The 27,204-nt window shown below is 39.1% G+C and overlaps 1 protein-coding gene across 3 annotated transcripts in view; it reads left to right on the top strand.

Moving 5' to 3' along the window:
• Nucleotides 1-27,204, top strand: part of ABCC4 (ATP binding cassette subfamily C member 4) — a 269,468-nt gene that overhangs the window by 102,059 nt on the left and 140,205 nt on the right. For all 3 annotated transcript variants that reach the window (XM_039519351.1, XM_039519350.1, XM_039519352.1), the window contains 5 exons: nucleotides 4,939-5,064; nucleotides 11,528-11,777; nucleotides 19,151-19,255; nucleotides 25,497-25,586; nucleotides 26,225-26,416. In XM_039519351.1, the coding sequence (XP_039375285.1) occupies nucleotides 4,939-5,064; nucleotides 11,528-11,777; nucleotides 19,151-19,255; nucleotides 25,497-25,586; nucleotides 26,225-26,416 (763 nt within the window). The remainder of the gene's footprint in view (nucleotides 1-4,938; nucleotides 5,065-11,527; nucleotides 11,778-19,150; nucleotides 19,256-25,496; nucleotides 25,587-26,224; nucleotides 26,417-27,204) is intronic.

The following is a 27,204-nucleotide window of genomic DNA, read 5'->3' as shown; positions in this document are numbered from 1 at the left end:
TGTGTCATAACCTGTTATAGTGTGAATAGTTTCCTGCATTGTCTTTATATAATAAAAACTGTATGGCTAGGTACTGACGTTTTTATTTGTTTTAAGATTGGTTGAAGGTAGAATATTGTGAAAATAGTCACTGACATTGTTATTGCATGGCTAAGCACTCAAAAGTCTGGAAATTACCAAATTAGAGTTACCCATAGAATGCTGTTCCTTGTGCATATTCACTGTGATACAGTCTTCAGTTACATGGTCACATACTATTTCTCAAATAATAAAATAATACAGTTCCCCCCCCACAACTTTAGTTATACATACATGTACGATGTTTTATTCTATACACTTGCACTATTTTCATTGTGGTAATGATCCAATGTAGCTTTATTGACTTAGGCTTTTTTATATTAACAATCATCATAATACTTAGCACTTACATAGTGCTTTTCATCCATAGATCTCAAAGTGCTTTTTCAAGGTGGTAAGCATTATTATCCCCATTTTACAGATGGGAAAACTGAGACACAGAGAGATTAAGTGACTTGCCCAGGGTCACACAACGAGATGAGAAAATCTCTTCTCTAAGGTATGTATTCTAATAATTAGTCAGTGGCCATGTAATATTAAGTGTTTTTCAACCAGCAGCAGATCCTTGCTTAGGCTCAGCACAGGGGAAGGAATAAGTTGATGAGGAAGATACTTATCTGCGCACATGTGCGTAAGTCTCTCTTTATTTGCAGTTCAGGGAATGAAGCTGAAGTAGATTTAAATCCTGCAATGAGCTATGTGTGGGCATTGAAGTGACTGGGGGTCTGCATGGGCACAGGGGTCCACCTGCATGGAGCTAATTGTAGGATTGGAGCCACTGCTGCTAGTTTAGATGGGCTCTGCATGAGAAGCTAACTTTCATTATTATGGAACGTTTTATACTTCCGCCCCAGTCTTGCAAATATCTATGCATGTTAGTAAAACTTTGCTCATGCAAATAGTACCATTGACTTCAATGCCTGTTTTTCAGGATGAGACTCTTATTCTGTAATGTCTTGAGTAAGACTAATTAGTGTACATATAAATCGCCTTTGTGGTCTCTGGGACACTGTATTATATGGTACTACTGTTAGCCGCACATAAACATAAACATTTATCTAAAATGTATGTATTATACTGTATTATTTGAAAAACAGTTTGTGATCGTGAAATTGAAGACTGTATTGTAAATATATGTATGGGAGCAACCTTCAGATTGTGTGAACAATCTTAGCAGTATAATTTCCAGACTTTTTCAGGGTTTAACCATGGAATAGTAGCATTCTCTTTAAATGTACTTTAAAAATGTAATTTTCTATGTGATTTAAAAGAGAAAAAGTTAGAAAAGATTCATTCCACTATTGGGCTAGGCACCACTGGTATGCACTATCCCATGCACTGTGGCTGCTACCATTAAAGCCAGTAGGAGTTTATGAGGACTATATGAGGGAACTCTCATGCACAGTTTAGGAAGTCTATAGGAAACCTTTGGTACATTTCCTTTTCACACCTAAAATTGGTGTGAGTGCATGTGTAGCACAACTAACATGTGCATGTGCTGAGCTTAGATCTGTCCTTTTTAAAAATCTGGGGCCAGGTCTTCTGTTGGTATAAATTGTCATAGCTCCATGGAAGTCCATGAGCTACTCTGATTTACACTAGTGAGAATCTGGCCTCCAGTGTGCATGTGCAAATATGACTTTCCAATGGGGAATAACTCATCCAAATAAAAACTAATTTTCACTGGAACACTTGAAGACGCTCTCACTGAGGACTATCACTATAGGAAACTTAATTTTCTGTCCTCAGCCCCTCCAAGAATGTCTGCACAACTCAGCGGCAGCCTATGGCAGTGAGCTTCCGAGCCCAGGTCAACGGTCTCAGGCTCATTGGGCTCGTGCTACCACACTAAAAATAGCTATTTGGACAGAGCTTTTAAGTTGTGTGTAGGCCTGGAACTCAGGTTCTGAAGCTTACCCTCCTCCCTAGGCTTCAGAGTCTGAGCTGCAATGTCTACACATCTGTGTTTAGTGTGGTGGTGCAAGCCCCGCGAGCCCGAGTCTCTTGACCCAGGCTCTGAGACTCACTGCCGAGGGCTGTGTAGATGTACCCTCACTGGGAGAGTTTAAAAATCATAACACGGATTATTTTGTTTGTTTCATTCTCCCCATACTAAGTGCCCTCTCCCTTGCCTAAACCTTACAAACTTTAACATACAAATTCTACTCTGGTATGGATTCCAGACTGTATGGAGACCAGTCCTGGAAAATAAGCGTCTGAAAGGTAAACATTTCACAAAGTTACAAGTAAGACTGATTAATTGTTACACAAACAAATCACATATTCCATTTTTTTTGCTATTATCTGGGGATGGGGAGAAGAGGGTGTTTGTATCATGGCTGTTCAGTAGTCCTCTGTGGCAGTTTTTCAGTTTTTGCTAAAATAGTTCGTAACCATCATAGTTGTAAAGATAATCTTCCTGACATGAAACAAGAGTAACTGATACTATATTATCTTCCTGTGTTCTACTAGCAAGCCTTGTTTATAGGGAGACTAGATATCCCAATTTTATAGGGACAGTGCCGATATTTGGAGCTTTTTCTTATATAGGCCCCTATTACTCTCCACCCCTTGTCCCGATTTTTCACACTTGCTATTTGGTCACCCTACTTGTTTACATTAGAAAACCTAGTAAACAAAAATATCGATAAATTCTTATAAAAGTTATAGCAGGGTTTATTTTGATACATCATGTGCTGCATTCCTAAGTGACATGGTTTTACAGATATCCTATCATCTCTAAACACAACTTTTATATGAAAGAAAAATGCGTTGCAGAATGGCTTCTTTGGCTATGCATACACAAGCCTATTTTCTCTGAAATTTCTCTCCAATTCTAACAGTAGTAGCAATGGTCAGGGCACCAATATAGAATGTGCTGTCTAGCCCTGATGTGCTAGTGCCTTGTCTACACTAGTGCTCCAATAGTTCCTGCTGTTAGTGGAGCTGTGCTGGTAGTAGCAATAGTGGAAAAATTTAGCACGTGTCAAAATAAATCCTACTATAAATAAAAATTTATCAATATGTTATGTTTACTATGTTTTCTTTTTTACATGAATGAATTCAATATGGTTTTAGTATACTTTAAAAATAAGGAACCATTTCATACATATGAAAAAATGTGTTAATTTTTCCCCAGTTTAAATTGTGACTTTTGACCATTAAGAAGCTATGGTTTTTTTTAAACTTGTTTGACACGATAACCTAGGACCTTAGTTATAAGTAGAGATCCTAATTTTCCATGATAACAAGAAAAACAAAACCAAAATCTCTGATTAAAAAAACATGTCTGTGTTTTTCCACAATTAAAATAAAACATTGTACTTCAGTTGCCCTAGCCACTATATATAGGTATCAGCTGAACGCAATATTTTGTTGATACAGTGGAACCCTTTTTATCTAGTCTAATTGGGACTGGGGCCAGATCAGATAATAATTTGGATAATCCGGAGAGCTCAGCCCTGAGTGGCAGGGCTGCAACTTCAGCTGACGCCTGGGGCTGACAGTGGGAGCCCCGTCGCCTGGGTCTCGGGCTGTCAGTCCTGGTTTGGTTAATCCGGAGAGCTGGATAATGGAGGCTCAGATAAATGGGGTTCCATTGTACAGTTTTTTATTCGCAAAATGTAAAAACTAAAGATTCTCTGTAAAAATAAAAATTCCACGTTTTTCCATGGCAAATAGATGTCTTGGATCCCAGGTTATAAGCAACAGGAAATATGGGGTTAGAATAGATATGCTTAATGCAACCTAAACAACAAATCCTGCTGTCATATTTTATACAGTTATCAACAAATAGTGACCATTTCTCATTGTTTCCTGTTATCACTTCCTTTCACTTTTGTACCTACTTTTTACATTATTTTTTGAAATATCCCTGGTGATTTTAAGTCTTAGTCTGGAAGTATATTATATGTATTTACAAGAAAATTTCTTTCTTATAATTCCTGCTTTCAGAAGGTAGGAATTATAATAGATACCCACTCTCCTTCCATGTAGTATTAGAGGTGGTCTGATTTCCCTCTCATATTGTCTACTGCTTTTTGAAGAAACTGGTGGTTTTGGTAGTTGTTGACTGAGTTTATGCTACCTGCTTGTGAGGTACCAATAGCTCTGGATACAGAATATTATTATATTTGAAGCTTGTCAGAAAACAAGAGTTCACATTTTTTTCCCCTTCATTTGTCAAAAGAATTTAATCTTGATGAAAATTTTCTCACCAGGTCTAATTATAACTAATTACTTTTAATGCTCAATATCGTGGGTTTTGTTGTGCTTCAGGCAGAATTAGCCACAGAAAGAATCAAGATCAGATGAATCCCATTCATTGACCTCTTCAGAAAAGCCTCTGTCCCCACTTTGTGTGGGCAGAAAAAGCTTCAACATACTGTTTTGGAGAAATGCTTATATTTTTGCATTTTCAGCTCAGATTATTTACTTCTTGAATGTCCAGGATTTTTCCTTCCCTTTTTTTATCTTGTCTTTTAAATATGTTTTGAAAATCTCTATTATATTGTATGTTACAATTGATGGGAGGTATTTTCTTTATCAGGTTATTTTTTTATTGGCAAATATTCTTACTCTGGCCAAAATATATTTCAGTTATTCTTAACCATGCAAAAATACATTTTCTTTTTTTAAAATAAGGCATATAATCACAGTGTCTGTATATATTGGTATATGCGATGCTCTGTACATAGACTCCTGGTGTATACAAATGCTAGGCTCTTCACTGAAAACTGCATAGATGAGAACACATAACCCAAATTTTTACTGCGTATCAAAGTTTACTGTATAAGTGTAACAGTACAGATTGAACAGTCACTGTTGTTGTGAATCTAAGAACTTTTCTTTTAATTACAGGAGTAGAACTGCAGCCTTGACAGATGTCAGGATTAGGACAATGAATGAAGTCATAACTGGTATGAGGATAATAAAGATGTATGCCTGGGAAAAATCATTTTCAGAACTAGTTAGCAATATAAGAAGGTAATCAGCATTTCACTTAAATTTATGCCATGGTATTTGATCTAAATTCATGTAAGTTTTTATATGTTAGTAGATGCCTTATTTTTGGATTTGAAATCCAGAAATTTCCTAGAACCCTTATATAGCTTTGTCATTTTTTTCTTCACCTCTGCATAAGGGGTGACAGTATGAGTTTGTCTTGTGGGCAGAAAAAAGTTCTTTGATATTTATTAAAATTGCTTTCTTGTAAGTGTGAATACAGAATCACCATTTTTCTTCTTTTCACATTTGGTTTATTGCCTGACAACCTATTTACATCAGGTGTCCTCTATTTATAAAGAGTTTCATCCTCGCAATCGACTTACTGGCTCTCCTGACTTTAACCTGCAAAATTATTTTCTCTGAGGAATATCATCAGATTTCCTTTCTCACCTTAGCTATAAATCTAGAATCCCATAGAGGCTATACTTAGACTCCTTTTGTGTCCATCTGAAGTGCAGCCATCAGGTGGCAAGCCTGTTGCTGCACCTTTCTCAAGGGTGGAACTCTGCAGTTTAACCAGTCTGGGGCTGGATCTCTGGGCTGCGACCCCACTGTTTCCCTAATTGTGTTGGGTATCTGTAAGCCTTTTCCTTCAGGAGCCTCTGACTGTTGCTGTTTGTGGTGGGAGAAGCAGACTACCTGCTTGCTGCAGTTCCTGTGTCTCTCCCTGCATTTCTGTCAGTACTCTCAACCTCCATCCCTTTTCTAGGTGCAGGGATCTGTAATGGTTTAGTATCCTCCTTTGATGCTAGGGTTAGAATAATAGAATCATAGAATATCAGGGTTGGAAAGGACCTCAGGAGGTCATCTAGTCCAACCCTCTGCGCAAAGCAGGACCAATTCCCAACTAAATCATCCCAGCCAGGGCTTTGTTAAGGTCAAGCTTGACAACCTCTAAGGAAGGAGATGCCACCACCTCCCTAGATAACCCATTCCAGTGCTTCAGCACCCTCCTAGTGAAAAAGCTTTTCCGAATATCCAACTTAAACCTCCCCCACTGCAACTTGAGACCATTACTCCTTGTTCTGTCATCTGCTACCACTGAGAACAGTCTAGATCCATTCTCTTTGGAACCCTCTTTCAGGTAGTTGAAAGCAGCTATCAAATCCCCCCTCATTCTTCTCTTCTGCAGACTAAATAATCCCAGTTCCCTCAGCCTCTCCTTATAAGTCATGTGCTCCAGCCCCCTAATCATTTTTGTTGCCCTCTGCTGGACTCTTTCCATTTTTTCCACATCCTTCTTGTAGTGTGGGCCCCAAAACTGGACACAGTACTCCAGATGAGGCCTCACCAATGTCGACTAGAGGGGAATGATCACGTCCCTCGATCTGCTGGCAGTGCCCCTATTTATACAGCCCAAAATGCCGTTAGTCTTCTTGGCAACAAGGGCACACTTCTCATCCACTGTAACCCCTAGGTCCTTTTCTGCAGAACTGCTGCCTAGCCATTCGGTCCCTAGTCTGTAGTAGTGCATGGGATTCTTCCATTCTAAGTGCAGGACTCTGCACTTGTCCTTAGAATATCAGGGTTGGAAGGGACCTCAGGAGGTCATCTAGTCCAACGCCCTGCTCAAAGCAGGACCAATTTCCAGACAGATTTTTGCCCCAGATCCCTAAATGGCCCCCTCAAGGATTGAACTCACAACCCTGGGTTTAGCAGACCAATGCTCAAATCACCGAGCTATCCCTCCCTTCAACTTGTTGAACCTCATCAGATTTCTTTTGGCCCAATCCTGTAATTTTTCTAGGTCCCTCTGTATCCTATCCCTACCCTCCAGCGTATCTAACACTCTTCCCAGTTTAGTGTCATCTGCAAACTAGCTGAGGGTGCAGTCCACACCATCCTCCAGATCATTAATGAAGATATTGAACAAAACCAGCCCCAGGACAGACCCTTGGGGCACTCCGCTTGATACTGGCTGCCAACTAGACATGGAGCCATTGATCACTACACACTGAGCCCGACGATCTAGCCAGCTTTCCATCCACCTTATAGTCCATTCATCCAGCCCATACTTCTTTAACTTGCCAGCAAGAATACTGTGGGAGACCATATCAAAAGCTTTGCTAAAGTCAAGGAATAACACATCCACTGCTTTCCCCTCATCCACAGAGCCAGGTATCTCGTCATAGAAGGCAATTAGGTTAGGCAGGTGTGACTTGCCCTTGGTGAATCCATGCTGACTATTCCTTATCACTTTCCTCTCCTCTAAGTGCTTCAGAATTGATTCCTTGAGGACTTGCTGCATGATTTTTCCAGAGACTGAGGTGACGCTGACTGGCCTGTAGTTCCCTGGATCCTCCTCCTTCCCTTTTTTAAAGATGGGCACTACATTAGCCTTTTTCCAGTCATCCGGGACCTCCCCCGATCACCATGAGTTTTCAAAGATAATGGCCAATGGCTCTTCAATCTCATCCGCCAGCTCCTTTAGCACCCTCGGGTGCAGCACATCCGGCCCCATGGACTTGTGCTCGTACAGCTTTTCTAAATAGTCCTGAACCACTTTTCTCCACAGAGGGCTGGTCACCTCCTCCCCCTGCTGTGCTGCTCAGTGCAGTAGTCTGGGAGCTGACCTCGTTCTTGAAGACAGAAGCAAAAACAGCACTGAGTACATGAGCTTTTTCCACATCCTCTGTCACTAGGTTGCCTCCCTCATTCAGTAAGGTGCCCACACTTTCCTTGAACTTCTTCTTGTTGCTAACATACCTGAAGAAACCCTTCTTGTTACTCTTAACATTTCCTGCTAGCTGCAACTCCAAGTGTGATTTGGCTTTCCTGATTTCACTCCTGCATGCCTGAGCAATATTTTTATACTGCTCCCTGGTCATTTGTCCAATCTTCCACTTCTTGTAAGCTTCTTTTTTGCGTTTGAGATCAGCAAGGATTTCACTGTTAAGCCAAGCTGGTCGCCTGCCATATTTACTATTTTTTCTACACATTGGGATGGTTTGTTCCTGCAACCTCAATAAGGATTCTTTAAAATACAGCCAGCTCTCTCGGACTCCTTTCCTCCTCATGTTATTCTCCCAGGGGATCCTGTCCATCAGTTCCCTGAGGGAGTCAAAGTCTGCTTTTCTGAAGTCCAGGGTCTGTATTCTGCTGCTCTCCTTTCTTCCTTGTGTCAGGATCCTGAACTTGACCATCTCATGGTCACTGCCTCCCTCGTTCCCATCCACTTTTGCTTCCCCTACTAATTCTTCCCTGTTTGTGAGCAGCAGCTCTGCCCCTACTTGGTTCCTCCAGCACGTGCATGAGGAAATTGTCCCCTACACTTTCCAAAAACTTCCTGGATTGTCTGTGAACTGCTGTATTGCTCTCCCAGCAGATATCAGGGTGATTAAAGTCTCCCATGAGAACCAGGGCCTGTGATCTAGTAACTTCTGTTAGTTGCTGGAAGAAAGCCTTGTCCACCTCATCCCCCTGGTCTGGTGGTCTATAGCAGATTCCCACCATGATATGACCCTTGTTGCTCACACTTCTAAACTTAATCTAGAGACTCTCAGGTTTTTCTGCAGTTTCATACCGGAGCTCTGAGCAGTCATACTGCTCTCTTAGGGCTAGTCTACACTTACCAGCCGGGTCGATGCGGTGAGTTCGACTTCTCGGAGTTCGAACTATCGCGTCTAATCTGGACGCGATAGTTCGAACTCCGGAAGCACCGGGGTTGACTTCGGTACTCCACCACTGCAAAAGGCGGTGGCGGAGTCGACCTTGGAGCTGCGGACTTCGATTCTGCGGCGTCTGGACGGGTGAGTAGTTCGAACTAGGGTACTTCGAATTCAGCTACGCTATTCACGTAGCTGAACTTGCGTACCTTAGTTCGACCCCCGCTCTTAGTGTAGACCTGCCCCTTCATACAATGCAACTCCCCCATCTTTTCTGCCCTGCCTGTCCTTCCCGAACAGTTTATATGCATCCATGACAGTACTCCAGTCATCTGAGTTATCTGACCAAGTCTCTGTTATTCCAATCACATCATAATTCCTTGACTGTGCCAGGACTTCCACGCTTCTTGCATTTGTGTATAGGCACTTAAGAAAACTTGCTGATCATCCTGCTTTCTCAGTATGAGGCAGGAGTCTTCCCTTCTTGTGCTCTCCTGCTCGTGCTTTCTCCCGGTATCCGACTTCTCCACTTACCTCAGGCTTTGGTCTCCTTCCCCCGGTGAACCTAGTTTAAAGCCCTCCTCACTAGGTTAGCCAGCCTGCTTGCGAAGATGCTCTTCCCTCTCTTTGTTAGGTGGAGCCTGTCTTCTCCTAGCACTGCTCCTTCTTGGAACACCATCCCATGGTCAAAGAATTCAAAGCCTTCTCTCTGACACCACTTGTGTAGCCATTGGTTGACTTCCACGATTCGACTGTCTCTACCCAGGCCTTTTCCTTCCACAGGGAGGCTGGACGAGAACACCACTTGAGCCTCAAATGCCTTTATCCTTCTTCCCAGAGCCATGTAGTCTGCAGTGATCCTCTCAAGATCATTCTTGGCAGTATCATTGGTGTCCACGTGGAGAAGCAGGAAGGGGTAGCGATCCGAGGGCTTGATGAGTCTCGGCAGTCTCTCCATCACATCATGAATCCTAGCTCCTGGCAAGCAGCACACTTCTCGGTTTTCCCAGTCGGGATGGCAGTTAGATGGTGGTTGTGGTACCCTCATCCCTAGGACAGTGCATCTCATGCCTTCCAATCGGTGGAGTCTCCTTTTGCTCCCTTCCCTCAGATGTATCATCTAGTCCACTCTCCACATTAGTACCTGTGGAGAGAACATGAAAACGGTTGCTCACCTGTATCTGCATTGCTGGTACATGGATGCTATTTCTTCTTCTAGAGGTCACATGCTGCCATTTTTCTTCACCGTCCTTCTGTCCCCGCTGCGCAGCCTGCTCTGATTCTTCAGAATGTTGTGCCCATAGAAGCATATCCTGACGTCTGTCTAGGAAATCTTCATTTCCTCTATGCAATGCAGGGTTGATACTTGTTTCTCTTCCAACATGGCCTTCGGAAGAGTAAACCACAGCCTGGACAGAGCCAGGTAGGGAGTATTTCCTACTGGTTTCTCAAGGATCCTGGGCATTCCTTATGATAGCACCTTGTCTTTGTTAATGTTTCATTTCATAATAGTTTCCCTCTTACAGCCTCTTTTGATTTTAATTGTATGCCTTCACACAGGATAATACTTCACAGGTAAAATTTTAGCCCTGGTATCCAATTTCCAAAGAAAATAATCTAACTGTTCATTACTTTACTTGAGAACTAGAAGAAGATCTAAGATTGAAAACAAAATGAATAGTAGGTTTAATAGAAGTTACATTAGATAAATTCAAGCAGAAAGTTGATAGAATTAGAACAAAAAGAGGAGAGAAGTTTCACATATTTGGCTAAAGTGTCACCAGTACGGTCCAGAGTTACTACTGTAGCCCTGTTATTCAGAGAAAAGCATTGCTTCAGATCATGAACTGTGTGTCAGATTGAATGACTAATTTATAAGTGGAAATTGAAAATAAATTTTAGTCTGAAAACACATGCTCCAGCAACCCTCAGATCACTATGGGGAGATGAATTAGGTGAATAGCCTTGTATTCCTATGAACTGAATTGGTCTACCCAGCACCAGGTTGGTAGTGTAATGGTTGGCAGAATAGCTGGTACAGAGGTCACAGCTGTGGATCACGGCTGTCAGGAACTAGATCTAGAGAGGCAGAAGTTTAGGAATAGGGCCCAAGTTCAGTGAAGGATCTGGAACAAGAACAGGGAACATTGAGGGGCCTGTGATTCAGCCAGAGGAATTGGCAACCAACTAGCTACACAAATTCATTTGGACCAGCATTCCACAGCTGAATTCATACATTTTTTTTCAGAGTTGAATCAGTTTTTAACTGCAATATCTATTGACCGTAATAGGGGTTTCATGGTCAAACAATACTAGACTCCGAGAATATTAAGAATAAAGAGCTTCTGGATGCTCTGACTATATATGGTCTTAAAGAAAACCCTCAAAGTAAGAAATTAAACAATAGTAAAGAATGTATTAAAGTTGTTTACAGAGATAACAGTTTCTCAAAGTGTGATGCTTTGTATTCTGATTAAATTAGATAAAAGAAAGCACTTTATTTTGCTCTTCCTCCTTTGGATAAAAAGTAGTCTTATTTAGAGCTTCCCTTTCCTATAGCTATTGGTGAAGAACCTTGCATTTAAATATTATTCTAAGCCCTATTTAGAAGCTCCTCTGTTATTGTTTTATTTTATTACTATTTGCCAAATGCAATACTGTTCTAGCAATCATTCTTGAGTACATTATTTTTAACAACAATTAAAACATCCCAACGGTTAACAACAAAATGCTGAAACTGGGTGTTTTCCTGTTATTGAAAGAAGTCCATGATGAGAGTGAGCCTGTGTGAATGGTCTGTGTGATAGCGTTGAAACTATTTTGTGTTGTGTTTTTAGGAAGGAGATTTCCATGGTTCTTAAAAGCTCCTATCTTCGAGGATTGAACTTGGCATCGTTCTTTGTTGCAAGCAAAATAACAGTTTTTATGACTTTCATGACATATGTACTACTTGGCAATGTTATTTCTGCAAGTCGGGTGTTTGTGGCAGTGTCACTGTATGGTGCAGTGAGACTGACTGTCACTCTCTTCTTCCCTGCGGCTGTTGAGAGAGCATCTGAGGCAATGATCAGCATACGACGAATCAAGGTACACTGAAAAACTGAGATGTTTTGGGATTTAATGTTTGATGGCTATATATACTGTTCCATCGATATTTTAGTGTCTCCAACAAAGTTTGACTTTATGTTGTAATTTGTAGTGTTTTGGATTCCTATGGAATAACCTTGTTCCAAAATAGAATATCCTATTTATTTGTATACAGTACTTTGGAAAATATCTGAATTATACTACAGTACTCTTAAGTACAATAGACCTATGTTTCTGGGGGTTGGGGGAGGTGTTACAGCTTCCTTTCTGTTGTATTTTAGGAGAGAATTCATACTAGAGAAGTACTTGCTTTAGAAGTCAACAGCTAGGTCTCTTGAATTTGCTTTGAGTAATATTGTAGTATATCGCACTGTGTCAAATACTATCAAATATTAATTTTCTCTGGAGATATGATAAGGAGTTACACAATGTTATTTTATTTAAATATTTCCTGCTAAGTGCAAATTTCTAATTTTTCTTAAAGCTGCAACTATATTTTTGTGGCTAAACTTTTCCTTTTATTGTGGAGGCACCAGTTGCAGCAGGGACTCAGTGCCAGCATATCCTCCTCAAAATTACAGCACTTAATTTGTGAAGTGCAAAATTATTTTTTTGAGAATTTAGAAAGTTATTAATTAGTTTGTGTTAAAATTTAATTAAATACTTGGTCCTTTAAGGAAATTTTAACATCCTGTCTCAGAATTTTTTTGATCCCAAATGGTCTTTGTAATGGAATAACAGACTGTTCAAACTTCCCATGCAGTGATAATTCATTGAAAATTTGTTCATTGGCTAAACTTGAAGAAAAATTTTAGGATTAAGGGTCTTTTTTTGCCAATATTCTTCATAACTGAAAGTTTCTTCCTCAGCAGAGGGGAGAATGTTCTATTGCACAGAATTCCACAACCTGCTTTTTCAAAATTGCTGCCATCTCTTATTTTTCCTCAATGGGACTGAAGCAACAGGTTGAAGATGGCCACAGCCTCCGTGGCTGCTCCTGTGCTCTTCACAGGCTCCTCTCTATTTCCTGATTACAGAGTGGTCCACCATGTTCCCTAGGGACAGCTTGGCTTCACTCTTGTTGGGAACAATGCGAGGCAGTGGCCACTTTGAAAAAAGGCATCTCAGCTGTGCGGCCTTTGGCCTCAGTCCCATTGAAAACAGGAGGAAAAGAACTCTTTTTGAAAGAGGTCAGTTATCTCTTAATTTCTCCAGAGGAGAATATTTCATTCTTCAGTCTCTGCTTACAGATAAAGTAAAGATTAAGTCTCTGCTTACAGATAAACTTCTAGTTTCTATACTTAACCTAAATTATCCTAGGTGATACTACTGCAAAATAATGTGAAGCTGAATTAGTATACTGTGTTTGCAAGCATAAGCTCAGACAATTATTATAAGTCCCCAAATCAGTTTTGAAAATAGTGAAAGGTCATCCCAGATACAGAAGATAGTCGCATCCACTCTCAAGGACAATATCAAAAGCCCTGTTCTAAAGCAATGTCTGCTTCTCAAACTCCTATGGATGGCTTTTGGCAGCTTAACTCTTTTCAGCAGGATAGATTCTTGAGGACCGAAGGTGCTGAGGAATATTTTGAGATCCTTGAGTTCTTTAAACCAAAAGTCAGTGATACACTTTTGAAAATTTTGCCATTGTGTTTTTCCTATACATTCCTCAGAATTAGTCAAACAGCTTGTCCCCTTTGTTTCCATGATTTTTATTCAAAAAGTCTTTTTCACATACCCCTATCTGATTTTTTGTCTCCTTTGTCATCTTTGTCTCTTTCTCTCTAGTTACTTTCTCTCTCTTTTCTGGAGTGAATCCTCAGTGTCTCTCCCATCTTCAGCCCCACCCAGCCAGCTCTTCCATTTTTTTTCTCCCTGTCCACTGTTCTATGTCTTGGAATTCTGGGGACTATTACTGTAGTGCTCCCTCAGCAAAAATCTCCTCTTCCTATACTAATCCCATCTGCATATTTTGAAGGACTATTGGTTAAAATATAAGGAAAGCCTGTAACGTATAAAATCATGCGATTGCTTAAACAAGCATCCACTTTCTGCAGACTGTCTCTGGATGCCTAACTATGAATTCAACATTTGCTAACCAATCTTAGCTTCAAATCAACTATTCCAAGAGCTGCTTGATTCCCTTTTAGAATATTTTCCATCCAAGAGCAGCCATTCTGGGGTTTCCTGGTTTTCTATGTCTCAGTAACTGCAGATCAAATGTGTTTGTTTTATAAATAAAAAAGATACTTTTGGTAACTGTTAACCCTGAAAATTACCTCTGGGATCTGAAAGTCTACTTCTGTTCTTTCTGAATTGCACATCAGCCATGGTTGCCTGGTGTCTTAAGTGTGTTGCAGGCTACAATACAATTGAGGTGTATGCTTCTATGTACAATATGTGGTAGAGATTCTGTGACTGGAACTTAACAATTCCATTGAAGAAACATGAGCCAAGATGGAATGGTGTTCACTTCCTTGTATCTCCAGGACCATCGTGGCTGAGGGATTTAGCAACAGAAATAACGTAATCATAAGCCTTGTCTTTTTTTGCTTAAGTTTCCCTAGGCTGGAAGGGAGATAATGTGCAACCCCTAGCCTGCCTAGTCTCCAGCCAATCCTATAAAAATCCACACACTCCTGGACCTCACACTGAGGTCTTCATACATCACACAAGAGGGGAGTAGTTTTAACTTTATAATTTTACTTGTCATATTTTTGACAGGTTTCCGTGCTCCCTTTCTATGTTAATGTGCCAATGAGAGCCTATTTCACACATTGTGCTGCTCTTTTTGTCTTACCCCCTTTTTGTCTAGTTAGCGGGCTGTATGATTTTGGAAGTCCCTCCTACTCTTTTCTGTGATCTTTAGATATCATGTTTAGATATGTGGATGTTTTGACACCATCAGCTATTTTGAAAAGTTTTTTTTTAAAAATTGATTTAATTTATGCTCACTGAAAAATTAAAAATAAATGAATAGCTATAGTTTTCATGCCTTTTCCTCCTTTTAAGAGGAAAATATGTTTTATGCATTTAATGCAATACTAAATAAAGTCTAGTAAACAGGTGCACAAATTCTGAATGACAGAAGCATAAAGAAGTGTGACCATGCAATTTTAGATAATTTTTTTATCTAGTTAGTCCTTTTCCAAATAAAGGCATTAAATAATTGTGCAAAGGCTTATTGCCAGAAAAAGAAGTGTTAGTACATACATATATACACACACACTTGGATTTTTCTCATTTTTAGAGGAAAATAATGTTAACACAGTACATTTCTAAAGAAAGTCATTACATAATTTACAAGTATCTTAGTAATGACAGAATACTGTGTTAATGCATAAATGTTAACTGCATTTTTCATATTTTTAGAGAAAGATATCTTTATATGTAGTTAGTGTATTTTTAAATGAAAGCATTAATGTCAGAGGAATAAAGAAGTGTCAATACATACATAAATATGAATTTGTGTGTGTGTACACACACACACACACACACACATACACACACTTTCTCTCTCTCTCTCTGACTGACTGACTGACAGAGTCAGGCCAGATAGCTACAGGAGAGTGATGGAAGGCAGATGTATTACCCTCAGATTAAGCAGGTCCCTTTTCCCTGGTTAAGGTAACAGGGGCGGTTCCAGAACAATCAGGAACATGCTGGAACCAATTAAGGCAGGCTAATTAGGACACCTGGAGCCAATTAAGAAGCTGCTAGAATCCATTAGGACAGTCAGGCTAATCAGGGCACCTGGTTAAAAAAGAACTCACTGCAGTCAGTGAGGGGTGTGCGAGGAGCTGGGAGCAAGGGGCGCGCAAGAAGCTGAGAGTGAGTAGGCATACTGCTGGAGGACTGAGAAGTACAAGCGTTATCAGGAGGAAGGTCCAGTGCTGAGGACAAAGAAGGTGTTGAGAGGAGACCATGGGGAAGTAGCTCAGGGAGTTGTAGCTGTAGTACAGCTGTACCAGGAGACACTAAAGACAGCTGCAATCCACAGGGCCCTGGGCTGGAACCTGGAGTAGAGAATGGACCTGGGTTCCTCCCATACCCCCAACTCCCTATTTGATATAAGAGGAGTTGATCTGGACTGTGGGTCCCACCAGAGGGGAAGGTTTCTGGCCTATTCCCCGACTCATTAGGTGGGCCAGCAGAGACTGCGGGGGATTGTTCTCCTCCTTTCCCCATGCTGGCCAGTGATGAGGTTAGCTGAGTGACCGGCCGGTTTGTGCCACTAACAAAAGGAGTCAAAGTGAGGACTGCCGAAAATCTCTGAGGCGAGCAAATCCACCAGCGCAGAACCCACCAAGGCGGAGGAGGAACTTTGTCACAATACACACTCTCACACATTTCTTATTTTTAAAGGAAAATATTTTTATGCATTTAGTACATTTCTAAATAGTCATCAAGCCTTAATGTTAGAGGAATAAAGGATTATTATATAAAATCATGCATTTTTAGCAGAAAATATGCTCTCATATAGGTAATACAATTCTAAAGTAAGTCTTGTAATAAACTGGTATACAAAGTCTTAATGACAGATGAATAAAGAAGTGTTAACACATTTTTACCTAAAAGTATTTTATGGATTGAGTACTTTCTAAATAAAATCTACTAAGTAGTTGTAGGAAGGCTTACTAACAGAGGAATAAAGTAGGTGTGTAAAATCATGCATTTTTAGAGGAACATTTTTATATGCACTTATTACATTTCTAAGTAGTCATTAAATGATTGTGCAAAGACTTAATGACCCGGAAAGGAGAAGTGTTAATACATATATGCACACACAATTTTTAGAGAGAAATAATTTTAACACAATACATTTCTAAATAAAGTAAATATTTTACAAAAATTTTAAGATTGACAGAATACAGTGTTAATACATAGTTACATGCTAACATGCATTTTTAGAGAAAAATATCTCTATATGCAGTTATTACATTTCTAAAAAAATAAAATTGCACAAAGGTTGCAAAGTATTAGTGACAAAGAGACAAAATATAATTGTAGAGTTAGTTACATTGTGCAGGGTACAGTTGTTCTACAGCCTCTTTTCAGAGGTGACTAAGAAAGTATTTTAAAAGTACAGAGAAAAAAAGGCAGAGAGAAGTGAAAAATTTGCCCCTCTCCCCCAGACAAGGCATGTGGCAGAAACCTCTGTTCTGAGAGCTTGCAATAAATCCTACCTCATTGGCCTAGCCTATAAGAAGGTATTCTTTAACGAGTGGGCTTTTTGCAGAATCTCATTGTTGGGATTCCCCTGAGACATCTTCCACTCAGTTCCCCAAGAATCCAGACTGACTCCAGTTCATCACTCAGGTTCCTGTATCTGGCATACAGAAAAGCTACACAGAGTTGAACAGACACAAGCATAGGAGATGCGTATAGGGCGTTACACAGTAAACATCTTCCTTTATATATTTCCACATTGCATCACATGTTCTGGGATTGGCTTAGTCACTTTGTAGGAGCCAATCCCTGTACAGCACATTCTGTCCATGCACAGTTTACATCATCCTACGTTCCAGGCTTATCTTGCCCATGGTAAATGATTCTCCGGATGTTTCCCCTTATTTTAGCTAGTATAGACATTCTGCTTCCAGTCTGCTGATCCGTTTTCCTCCCTAATCCTGTCTCCCAAGAAATGAGGCCTCACTCATGTCAAGCCAAGCCTACACACATCATAGAATATCAAGTTGCATTGCATTTTCCTGATCTAGTCTGAAGATTTTTCTAATCCCACATCTTTTTATGGGATTATTCACTCTATCATATTAATATATAAACTAAAGGGGATAAAACAAAAACAACCAAACAAAAATAGCAAAATGAGTATGCAGAAGGACTTTTATCAAACTCTTTACAAAACCTGTGTAAATTTAGCAATTAGCCTTATTTGTTTTTTAATTCTGGAACATGAATAAAATTTCCTCTCTTTCACACAATTCCTTTAGCATTTGTCTTTTTAAAAAGACTGATAGACCATAATGGGAATACATGCCTAACCTGCACTCCAATTTCTCTTATTCCATTTACTCAAATTAAGGTCTTTCTTCACAACCTTTAATATTTGTTGGAAATTAGCACCTATTGTCTTTAGTTGTATTGGAGGGCTCTTCATTTTAGTGAAATTTTTGAAGGATGGATAAATATTAAAAAAAAATTTTTTAGCAAAACATACAGCATGCAAACACAGAACACCGCTCATAAGCACCCTCCCCTGCCCTACTTCCCAAAACAGTTAAGTATACATTCAAGCCCACTTCTGTATTATTTTATAGATAGACCACTCTAAGCATACATTCAGTTAGAACAAGGTTTCTCACTCCATAGGACGGGACACAAAACTGGGTCTCCAGAATGTTTCAAAAGAGCTCTAGTGGCTCCTGTCCCAGGGGGCCGGCTGGGCTTGCCTCCCTGATCCAGGCACTGCAACCTCTGGGTCCCAGCACCACTCAGGTTTGGCCTAGCTGTTGTGATGACGGGAGTGCAGGTAGGCCAAATTTGAGTGAGTTGTATTGCAATTCCACAATTTCACTCACACAGATTTGGTTTAGTCAGTGGGGGAGGGAGGCAAACCTGAGCAGCACTGCAACCCCGGAGAGAGCCAAGCCCAGGCAGCTCCACAGCACAGGAGCTGCAGAAGCCACCACTGTGGGGTGAGTGCTGGGCAGACCCCAACCACCCTCCTCGGGGACAGGACATGACCAAAAGCACCCCGGGGCCTCCACTCCCAGACTATTTACTGGGTCGCGACAGGCCATAAACATTTATAAATGGGTCTTGAGCCCAAAAAAGTTGAGAACCACTGAATTAGAAAGCCTGGGCTTGTGACAAAAGTGGGGGATGATGTGTAAAATGGGTGCTCATTAGTGCAATATCCCAGAAAGGTGTGTGGAAACCTGTCAAATTATGTGATGAGTAAAGATAGAGTCAAAACTACTGACAGGTGGGGAAAGGTGCTAGATGGGGCAGAAAAGTGGGGAGATCCTTACACATATTGTTATATTGTCAAAATTTCAAAGCAAAAATTCAGCTGACTTTGGAGTTCAGATTATGGTACCAACTTTCAGATAAGAGTTCTTAACAAAAAAATCCTGAAACCTCATTGGAAGTATTTTTATTCCATGAAATGTACACTTCTGGATAGTATTGCTGTTGGAATAATAGGTTAATGCACAGATATGGTTGGTTAATTATGGGATACCGTTTGAAGTCTTTGTACATTGCTTTGGAAACATAATTTCTAGGTCAGAGTAGTTTTGTTGCAGATTATTTGCATTTTTGTACTGTATACCCAGAAACACTTTTATTTTTAATTCACTTTTCTAGGTTCTGTTAAGTAATCCCTGTTTTTTCTTTTACTACAGAACTTTCTAATACTTGATGAGATTTCACAGTTCAATCTGCAATTGGAGAATAGCAACGAAAATGTCCTTCTTCATGTTCAAGACTTGACTTGTTATTGGGATAAGGTAAAGTTCCCTCTGCAAACCCCCATGGATATAGGTTTTTTTAAAACCATATTGAATTTGGTGCTGCAAGTATTGAGTCTATATAAAGTAGTGGGTATATTGTATAATACATTCAATACACAAACTTCATATATAACTTCTTACATATGTGTGAAACCATTTAGCGGGTGAAGTCAAAACTAAAGAATAGCTATGGAAACACTATCAAATTAGATTAATTATAAAATACAGCTCTCTCTAAATGTTTTAGTCTTTCATCTGATTCAGAACAACTGACTGCAGATCAGCCATTGGTCCAGAAACAGCATGATGCACTGCCATGCATATTGGGGTTGAGAGCAGGAGCTCACCATAGCGAACCTGAAGCATTTTGTTCTTTTAATTACAATGGCAGCCCTAGAGTTCATTTATAGATTACTTTTTATGTAAAAAGGACTAAAAAGCTTCATAAACTCAAAAGTGATGTTTAAAAAAGGTATTACACAGGTGATAAATCTATTACATGGACTATTTGGGTTTTTAAAAACAAGATGCTAAGGTACCTTTTTCATTTTAAAACTAGTAATGCTGTATCAAACAACAATCTATTGTGCATTTTGAAACTTTCATAGTTTCTCTTATGGATTGCATCCGGCAGTGCACAGTGACTTCTATCTGTAGTTATAAGGAATCTTGAAGTTCTAAAAATTATATTGTATATAAATTTAATGTTATCCATAAGACATGCCGCATGCCTCTCCCAGTCTGACTTCACCCCCCTCAAAAGAAGTTAAATTACTATATATAAAAACAAAGTATTTCAGTTGTGCAGTTCAACGTTAGTCCCTAGTTGATGTCTTTATTCAGTAAAATCAGTTTAACAATATTTTTTATGTGAGCGGGTATACAAGCTTTTGTTACTAATAGGCTTTAAAGAAATAGATGTAACTTTCAAATCTGTGTCAGAAAATGTTTTGCTTGAACATGGCTTCACAGTGTGATTTAGCATTTTATTTTATATCTTCTTGTCTATACTGGCCATTTGTGATTTGATGACAGATTACAGTGTAGCATGATGCTGTCTCTGCTATCTTCTGCGCTCTCACTGGCATTTTCAGCTTTTCTTTGTTGTTTTTTTTCATTAAAAGTCTTCACATTTCTTATAATGGGCCTGATCCAAAGCCCGCTGACATCAAAAGAATTACCACCCCCTCACATACAGAGCCTGCCACTTAATTCTGTGGGCTTTGGATTGGACCCAGTGTAATGAAATACTACTCCCATATGTCTTTTCCTAGTTTGTCTTGAGAGAGGTCCAGGATTCTGACAGGGGGTCAAGACTGAGGTGCATTGCCAGAACGCTATGGGGCGAATCTTATATACTAATATTTGCCTGAACTCTGCATTGTTCTGGTCAGTGCTATCTGTGTCACACACTAGGGTCAAGTTCAAAATATGTTAAGACAACCGCTTCTCTATTTGGTTTACTGTGAGTTGTATGTAAGTCTGTAAGTTTTGTCACTGACTTCTGATTTGTCACATGATTTCTGAGGGGGAAGTGACCTCTAGGGTTTTACCTAGTCGTGGGCTCTTTCATCCTGGTCTGATGACTGCTGAGCAAGACTCTTCCATGAATGTATACGCATTTAGCTCTTTTTGTGTGTGTGATTGGCTATCTTTATAGCCTTTCAACTATTAATAATAATGATTTTACATTTTTTCTGATAAACAATGTTTATTAAAAAGAATGTATGGCTTGAACTTCCCTTTTTATTAGAACTAAAATTAACTGCATTTTTTGCTATAACTTTTCCCATATTGTACAACGATGAATCACCAGTTTTGGACAATGTACAGACAAGGAAAGATTTTTTTTTTAAGCTAGTTAAATTAACCACCTAGTGATAGGAAATAGCTTTCATGTGTGTCTTTTTAATTTGTGTCCTGTACAGTGCCAATCACACTGTTGGCACTTAATAAGTAATACATATTGTTTTTGTTAGTGGAACACTTTTTAAAATAAATTTTTCAGTAAGTAGAGTATTTCAACAAACCGTCAGTTGAAATCATGTTGATTATTTAATGACACTACTAACATGTTACAAATATTGTAAGTATTGTGTGCATGTGTGTGTGAAATAATCTAGAGAAGATCAAAATATCATTTGTTATACATTCTTAAGCACCATACCCTTCTGGTGGTGGTGGTGGGGGATTAGTAATAAGGGGGATTTAACGCTGTTTTTTTTTTTTTTTTGTCCTGGCATTTTCTAGAAGTTAAAATACAGTTCGGCTGTGACAAGCATCAAAGAGGGCTTATAGCTCTCAACACATTATTATTTGTCAAGTTTGATCCGTGTTTTACACGTGGTACTATTCTGAACAACCAGAACCATGATCTTAAGTAGCAAAGAATCCTGTGGCACCTTATAGACTAACAGATGTTTTGCTGCAAAACATCTGTTAGTCTATAAGGTGCCACAGGATTCTTTGCTGCTTCTACAGAACCAGACTAACACGGCTACCCCTCTGATACATGATCTTAAGTGTGTACTATCCAAATGGAACCAATTTCCTCTGCCTCCTGCTCATGCCCTGTATCACAGTTAGGGTATTAAGTACACAAATTATACTGTTTATTACCTGTTGTGCGATTCATAATGCATGTGAGTTTTTTTGTGTGGTAGCCATATTCTAATAGAAAGGGAAATGTATTCCCCAGATGATGGTTTTTTCACCAACACTTGTGCCACCATTGATGATTCACAGGAAAAGATTACAAAATATTCTTGTAAAACAATTTTGTCACATTTTCAGGCGAGTTGCACAGCATTCAAGCCCAACCAATAGGATGACTGGAATTAGTCTTAATATGCTGGCTAAAATTAATCTCAAATTACAGTTTTTATTTTAATTTTTAATTAGAATAAGGAGGTGAGAATACTCATCTGGAACAAAGTTGTCTTAAGTTTTTAGTAATGTTACAAAATAGCTTATTAGGGGAGTTTTGCTGAAAAGATCATGGAGAAAGCTAAGTTATAAAACACTTGTAATTTCATCACTATATCAAGTTTGATAAAGGTAGTAATATTAATGTAATATGCTTTGGCTGACTATCTGATAGGTCTCAAAATATATTTGTAAAAAGGGACTCATCACTGAATGAGTGTGTTTCAGGTGGCATCCCAGAGGGATCAGTTCTTGGCCTATGCTATTTAATATTTTTAGTAATGATCTGGAAGAAAACATAAAATCACTGATAAAGTTTGCAGATGACACAAAAATTGGGGGAGTTACTGATAAATAATCAAGAGGACAGGTCACTGATACAGAGAGGTCTGGATCTCTTGGTAAGCTGTGGTCAAGCCAACAATATGTGTTTTAGTATGGCTAATGTAAAGGTATACATCTAGGAACAAAGAATGTAGGCCATACTTATAAGCTGGGGGATTCTATCCTGGAAAGAGTGACTCTGCAGAAGATTTGGAAGTCATAGGAGACTGTCAGCTGAACATGAGCTTCCAGTGCCATGCTGTGGCCAAAAGAGCTAATGCAGTGCTTGAATCATAAACAAGGGAAACTGGGTTTGGAGTAGAAAGTTTATTTTACCTCTGTATTTGGCACTGGTGTGACTGCTTCTGGAATACTGTGTCCAGTTTTGGTGTCCACAATTCAAGAAAGATATGATAAATTGGAGAAGGTTCAGAGCCACGAGAATGATGAAGGGATTTAAAAACCTGTTTTATAGTGATTGGGCAGTTTGCATCTGTTTACATGAGGAACAGATATTTGATAATGGGCTCTTTGATCTAGTAGAGAGAGGTATAAAACAATCTGATCACTGGAAGTTTAAGGTAGACAAATTCAGGCTTGAAATAAGGTAAATGTTTACCAGTGTGGGTAACTAACCAGTGGAACAACTTACCCAGGGTTGTGCTGGATTCTCCATCACTGAGAGTTTTAAAAACAAGATGGGATGTTTTTCTAAAAGATATATTCTAGGAATTAATTTGGGGAAATTCTATGGCCTGTATTATACAGGAGGTAAGATTAGATTATCACTATGGTCCCTTCTGGACTTGGAATCTATGTATTGATGAATTTAAAACATGTTGGTTAAGTAATTTTACTTAACCAGTTACCTTACTGAGTTTCTCCTGGTTCTTTGGATCTTTGTTTCTTAGCTGAAGTACAGCTGGGGAATTATTGTGGCTTTATAAATTTTGTTAGTCGACATAAAGCAAATAAGAAATCAGAGAAAGCAAAATAAAGTTTGTTTGTTTGTAGTATTTACAGTCTTTTAAAAGAACAACTCAACATGGAATGTTATTATTTATCCAAAGACAAGCAAAACCAATTAATTCAAGGTTTTATAACACTCTTGTTCCAAATGCATACTTTATCCTAGTTCTGTATTATTTAGAGCAGGTTACTTTGGTACCAGCATGGAGCTATGGATCCTTATTAGTGTGCCCATTAAATTTATATGCCAGTTAAATTATGAAACTGTCTATGGCAGTTCAACCGAACAACTCTAAAGTTAGAATTGAGAAATATAAATAAGCTATTTAATTACTTAGATTGTCAATTCAGTTCAGAATTATCTTGCCCAAGAGATACTCATATCCAAGATTTTTCCCTTATACATTGTGACAAAGTTCCTCATCTGCCTTGATGGGTCCTGCACTTTCTGGCAGATTTGCTCGCCTCAGAGGTTCACGGCAGCCCTCAGTTTAGCGGCTTTTGCTAGAGGCTCAAACCTGCCATTCACTCAGCTAACCTCATCACTGGCCAGCATGGGGGAAAGGGAGAACAATCCTCACAGTCTCTGTGTCCCACCTAGTGGGTCAGGGACAGGGCAGATCCCTTTCCAATTTAGACCTTCCCCTCTGGTGTGTCTCTTAGGCCAGGTCAACTCTTCCTGTGTCAGATAGGGGTTGGGGGGAACCCGGGCCTGCCCTCTACACCGGGTTCCAGCCCAGGGCCCTGTGGACAGCAGCTGTCTACAGTGTCTCCTGTATCAGGTGCATGACATCAGGTGCATAACTCCCTGGGCTACTTCCCCATGGCCTCCCCCCAGCACCTTCTTTATTCTCACTGCAGGACCTTCCTCCTGAATCCTGATAACGCTTGTACTCAGTCCTCCCCCAGCACACCTTCTCACTCCTTGTGTGCCCCCTATTAACTGATGGGAGGTCCTTTTTAAACCAGGTGTCCTGATTAACCTGCCTGCCATAATTGATTCTAGTAAGTTCTTAATTGGCACCAGGTGTCTTAATTAGCTTGCCTGTCTTAACTGGTTCTAGCAGGTTTCTGATTGCTCTGGTCACGCAAGGAACAGAAAACTATTCATCCAGTGGCCAGTATATTTGCCTTCTACCAGACTCCTGCACCCAACTGGTCTGGGTCTGTCACAATATATTATATATAGGAAATGATTGCATATCAACCCTAAATATAATATGTAGGTAATTTAAAAGTGTGCAGATTTCTCTGGAATTTCACCAGTACCATAAGCTCTTATGCCACTTTCTATATATGTACACAGTGATGGAAATATTTTAGCTTTTACCCAAGTTAAAACTTTTCTGTGAGACATGGAATGTCTCCTGTCATCAGAGATGTTTTAAAGGTTTAGACCTAAATTATACCAAGAATATATATATATTGTGTGTGGGGGGTGGGGGGGTGACCGTGTGCGCTTAGAGTTTTATATGGTCAGTACCTGACTGGTAAACACTGACAAATGGGTCATTATAGCTGTTATAATATATTTCTACTGAATCACTTCTTAAATAAACGTATATGTTCCAGGTCCCCAGCTGGTGTTAACTGGCATCACTCTGTTGAAGTAAACACCAGCAGAGATGCTAGACTGTTTATGCCAGATTGAGAAATCAACCTATAAAAATATCCTGTTGCTGCCACCTTGTGGGGATTAATTATTATCGTTAAAACGATGGATCATGGCCATAAGGAGTTTACAATTTAGAAAAGGAATGAATCTCCATTTTGCTAGAAACTGAAATGTTGCAATTAAAGGTTGGAAGGAGAGATGCAAAGCACGTGGACAAATGCTCTGTATCAATTGAAGAAATAAACAGAACTAGAAATAAATAAATATTTTAACAGTTTCATGTTTATGAAGTGTGTGGATTTATCTGCTAGTTCATGTACACTATTCCACTTTTTAAAAGACATTTTTGATATATTTTTCAGTATTGAGAAAAATTAACTTATTTTTCCCTTCATACATTCATAGAGTTTGGAAATCCCAACCCTTCAGCAACTTACTTTTACTGTCAGACCAGGTGAATTATTGGCTGTGATTGGCCCTGTAGGAGCTGGGAAAGTAAGTCATCATGTGTTGCTCTGTTTTGCATTGTTTTCCTACAGTTCTATTGGACATATGCATTCAAGTTTTATGAATTTTTTGTGTTGTATAATACATTTAGATGCGCATGCTGGAATACAGAGCAGTTAGGGAAATGCCACTTACTGTGAAGAATATGGTTCGAGATTCAAAATTAAGACTCTGCCCCTTCCACCCCCCCCGAATGCTTCATAGTGTGTTGGTTTTAGAATTCTTTTAAGTTTTGTCCCATTATTTACAATTTACAAACTGAATCTTTCAATACAATAACAATGGCAAAGTATTTTAAAAATGATATAACTAACTAAGTTAAAGGATGACATTTTCAAAAGTACCTAGGTGACTTCAGATTTCAGTCCCATTGAGAATTAGGTGACTTTGGAGCTTACGTCTCATTGACTCTCAATGGGACTGAAGTTTTGAAGTCACTTAGGTGCGTTAGAAAATTTTATCCTAAGGTTTTTTTTTTGCACATTAAAATGAAAAATTAGTTTCTGAATCTGTAGTGGGGGCATGTATAATTTCTTTTCTGCATTTTCTTTATAGTGTTCAAAAACTGAGTTTAACAACTTTTTTTTTTTTTTAAACTACCAACCAAACAATAAACTCTCTTGCAGTCATCTCTCTTAAGTGCTGTCCTCGGCGAACTGCCTAAAGATAAAGGTTTGATGGATGTCAGAGGAAGAATAGCCTATGTTTCTCAACAGCCATGGGTATTTCCTGGTACCGTGAGAAGTAATATACTATTTGGTAGAGAATATGAGAGAGAAAAGTATGAAAAAGTTCTAAAAGTTTGTGCTCTTAAAAAAGTAAGTGGTTTTCTTTTGAATGTTGATTCTGTTTTAGCAGCAGCCAACTTTGTTTTTCACTTTAATGTTATTGCTATAATAGCTAGTATCTGTTGTGGTGTGTAATCTATAGAATTAGTTACCAATTTACTTGTGATATAGATGAATCCTGTAATTTAACACTGTACATAGTAGTTTTGTGAGATCTAGGTATAAGAGCAAATTCTTGTAATTCATAATACATTCACTAGAGGGAGACTGATTTTCTGAGAAGCTAGGACAAATTTGATAGGAAAAAGCTACAATAGTTCCAAATATTTTGTTTCATTATGAGTTTTAGCCATGTTAATTGTTTGTATAGTAGATACAATTGCTTAGAGGAGCTAACTGCTTAAATGAGCTAACAAGGTAGAAACACACACATTCATAACTGATGCCACTTGCCACTTTTGTTTTGCAAATAACCATTACACAATGCTATGCTCCCTTTAAGATGTACAATGTGCATATTGCAAAGTAATATTCATAGCTCCTTAACGCTATAGACTGGAGAACCTGCTGAGTCCTTGTAGCTTTGTGGAAAAATGTTTTTGAAAGGCGTGTGTGTCTCTGTCTGTCTATGTATGTAGGTATGTATAGAAGGAATTTGTGACGTGTGATACAGAAGAGGGTTAAGCCTATTTGTCACGAAATAGGCATTTTGCTTGGAAGCTAAAGGGTATTATTATGCTGCATATCCTGCAGCATGTTATGATATTCCTATCAGCAGTAATACAGGTGAAAAGTAGACTGTTACTGTGATGGAAAAT

Source organism: Mauremys reevesii, linkage group 1, assembly GCF_016161935.1.
Source record: "Mauremys reevesii isolate NIE-2019 linkage group 1, ASM1616193v1, whole genome shotgun sequence".
Taxonomy (NCBI): Eukaryota; Metazoa; Chordata; order Testudines; family Geoemydidae; genus Mauremys; species Mauremys reevesii.
This window is presented reverse-complemented; position numbering and strand designations above follow the sequence as displayed.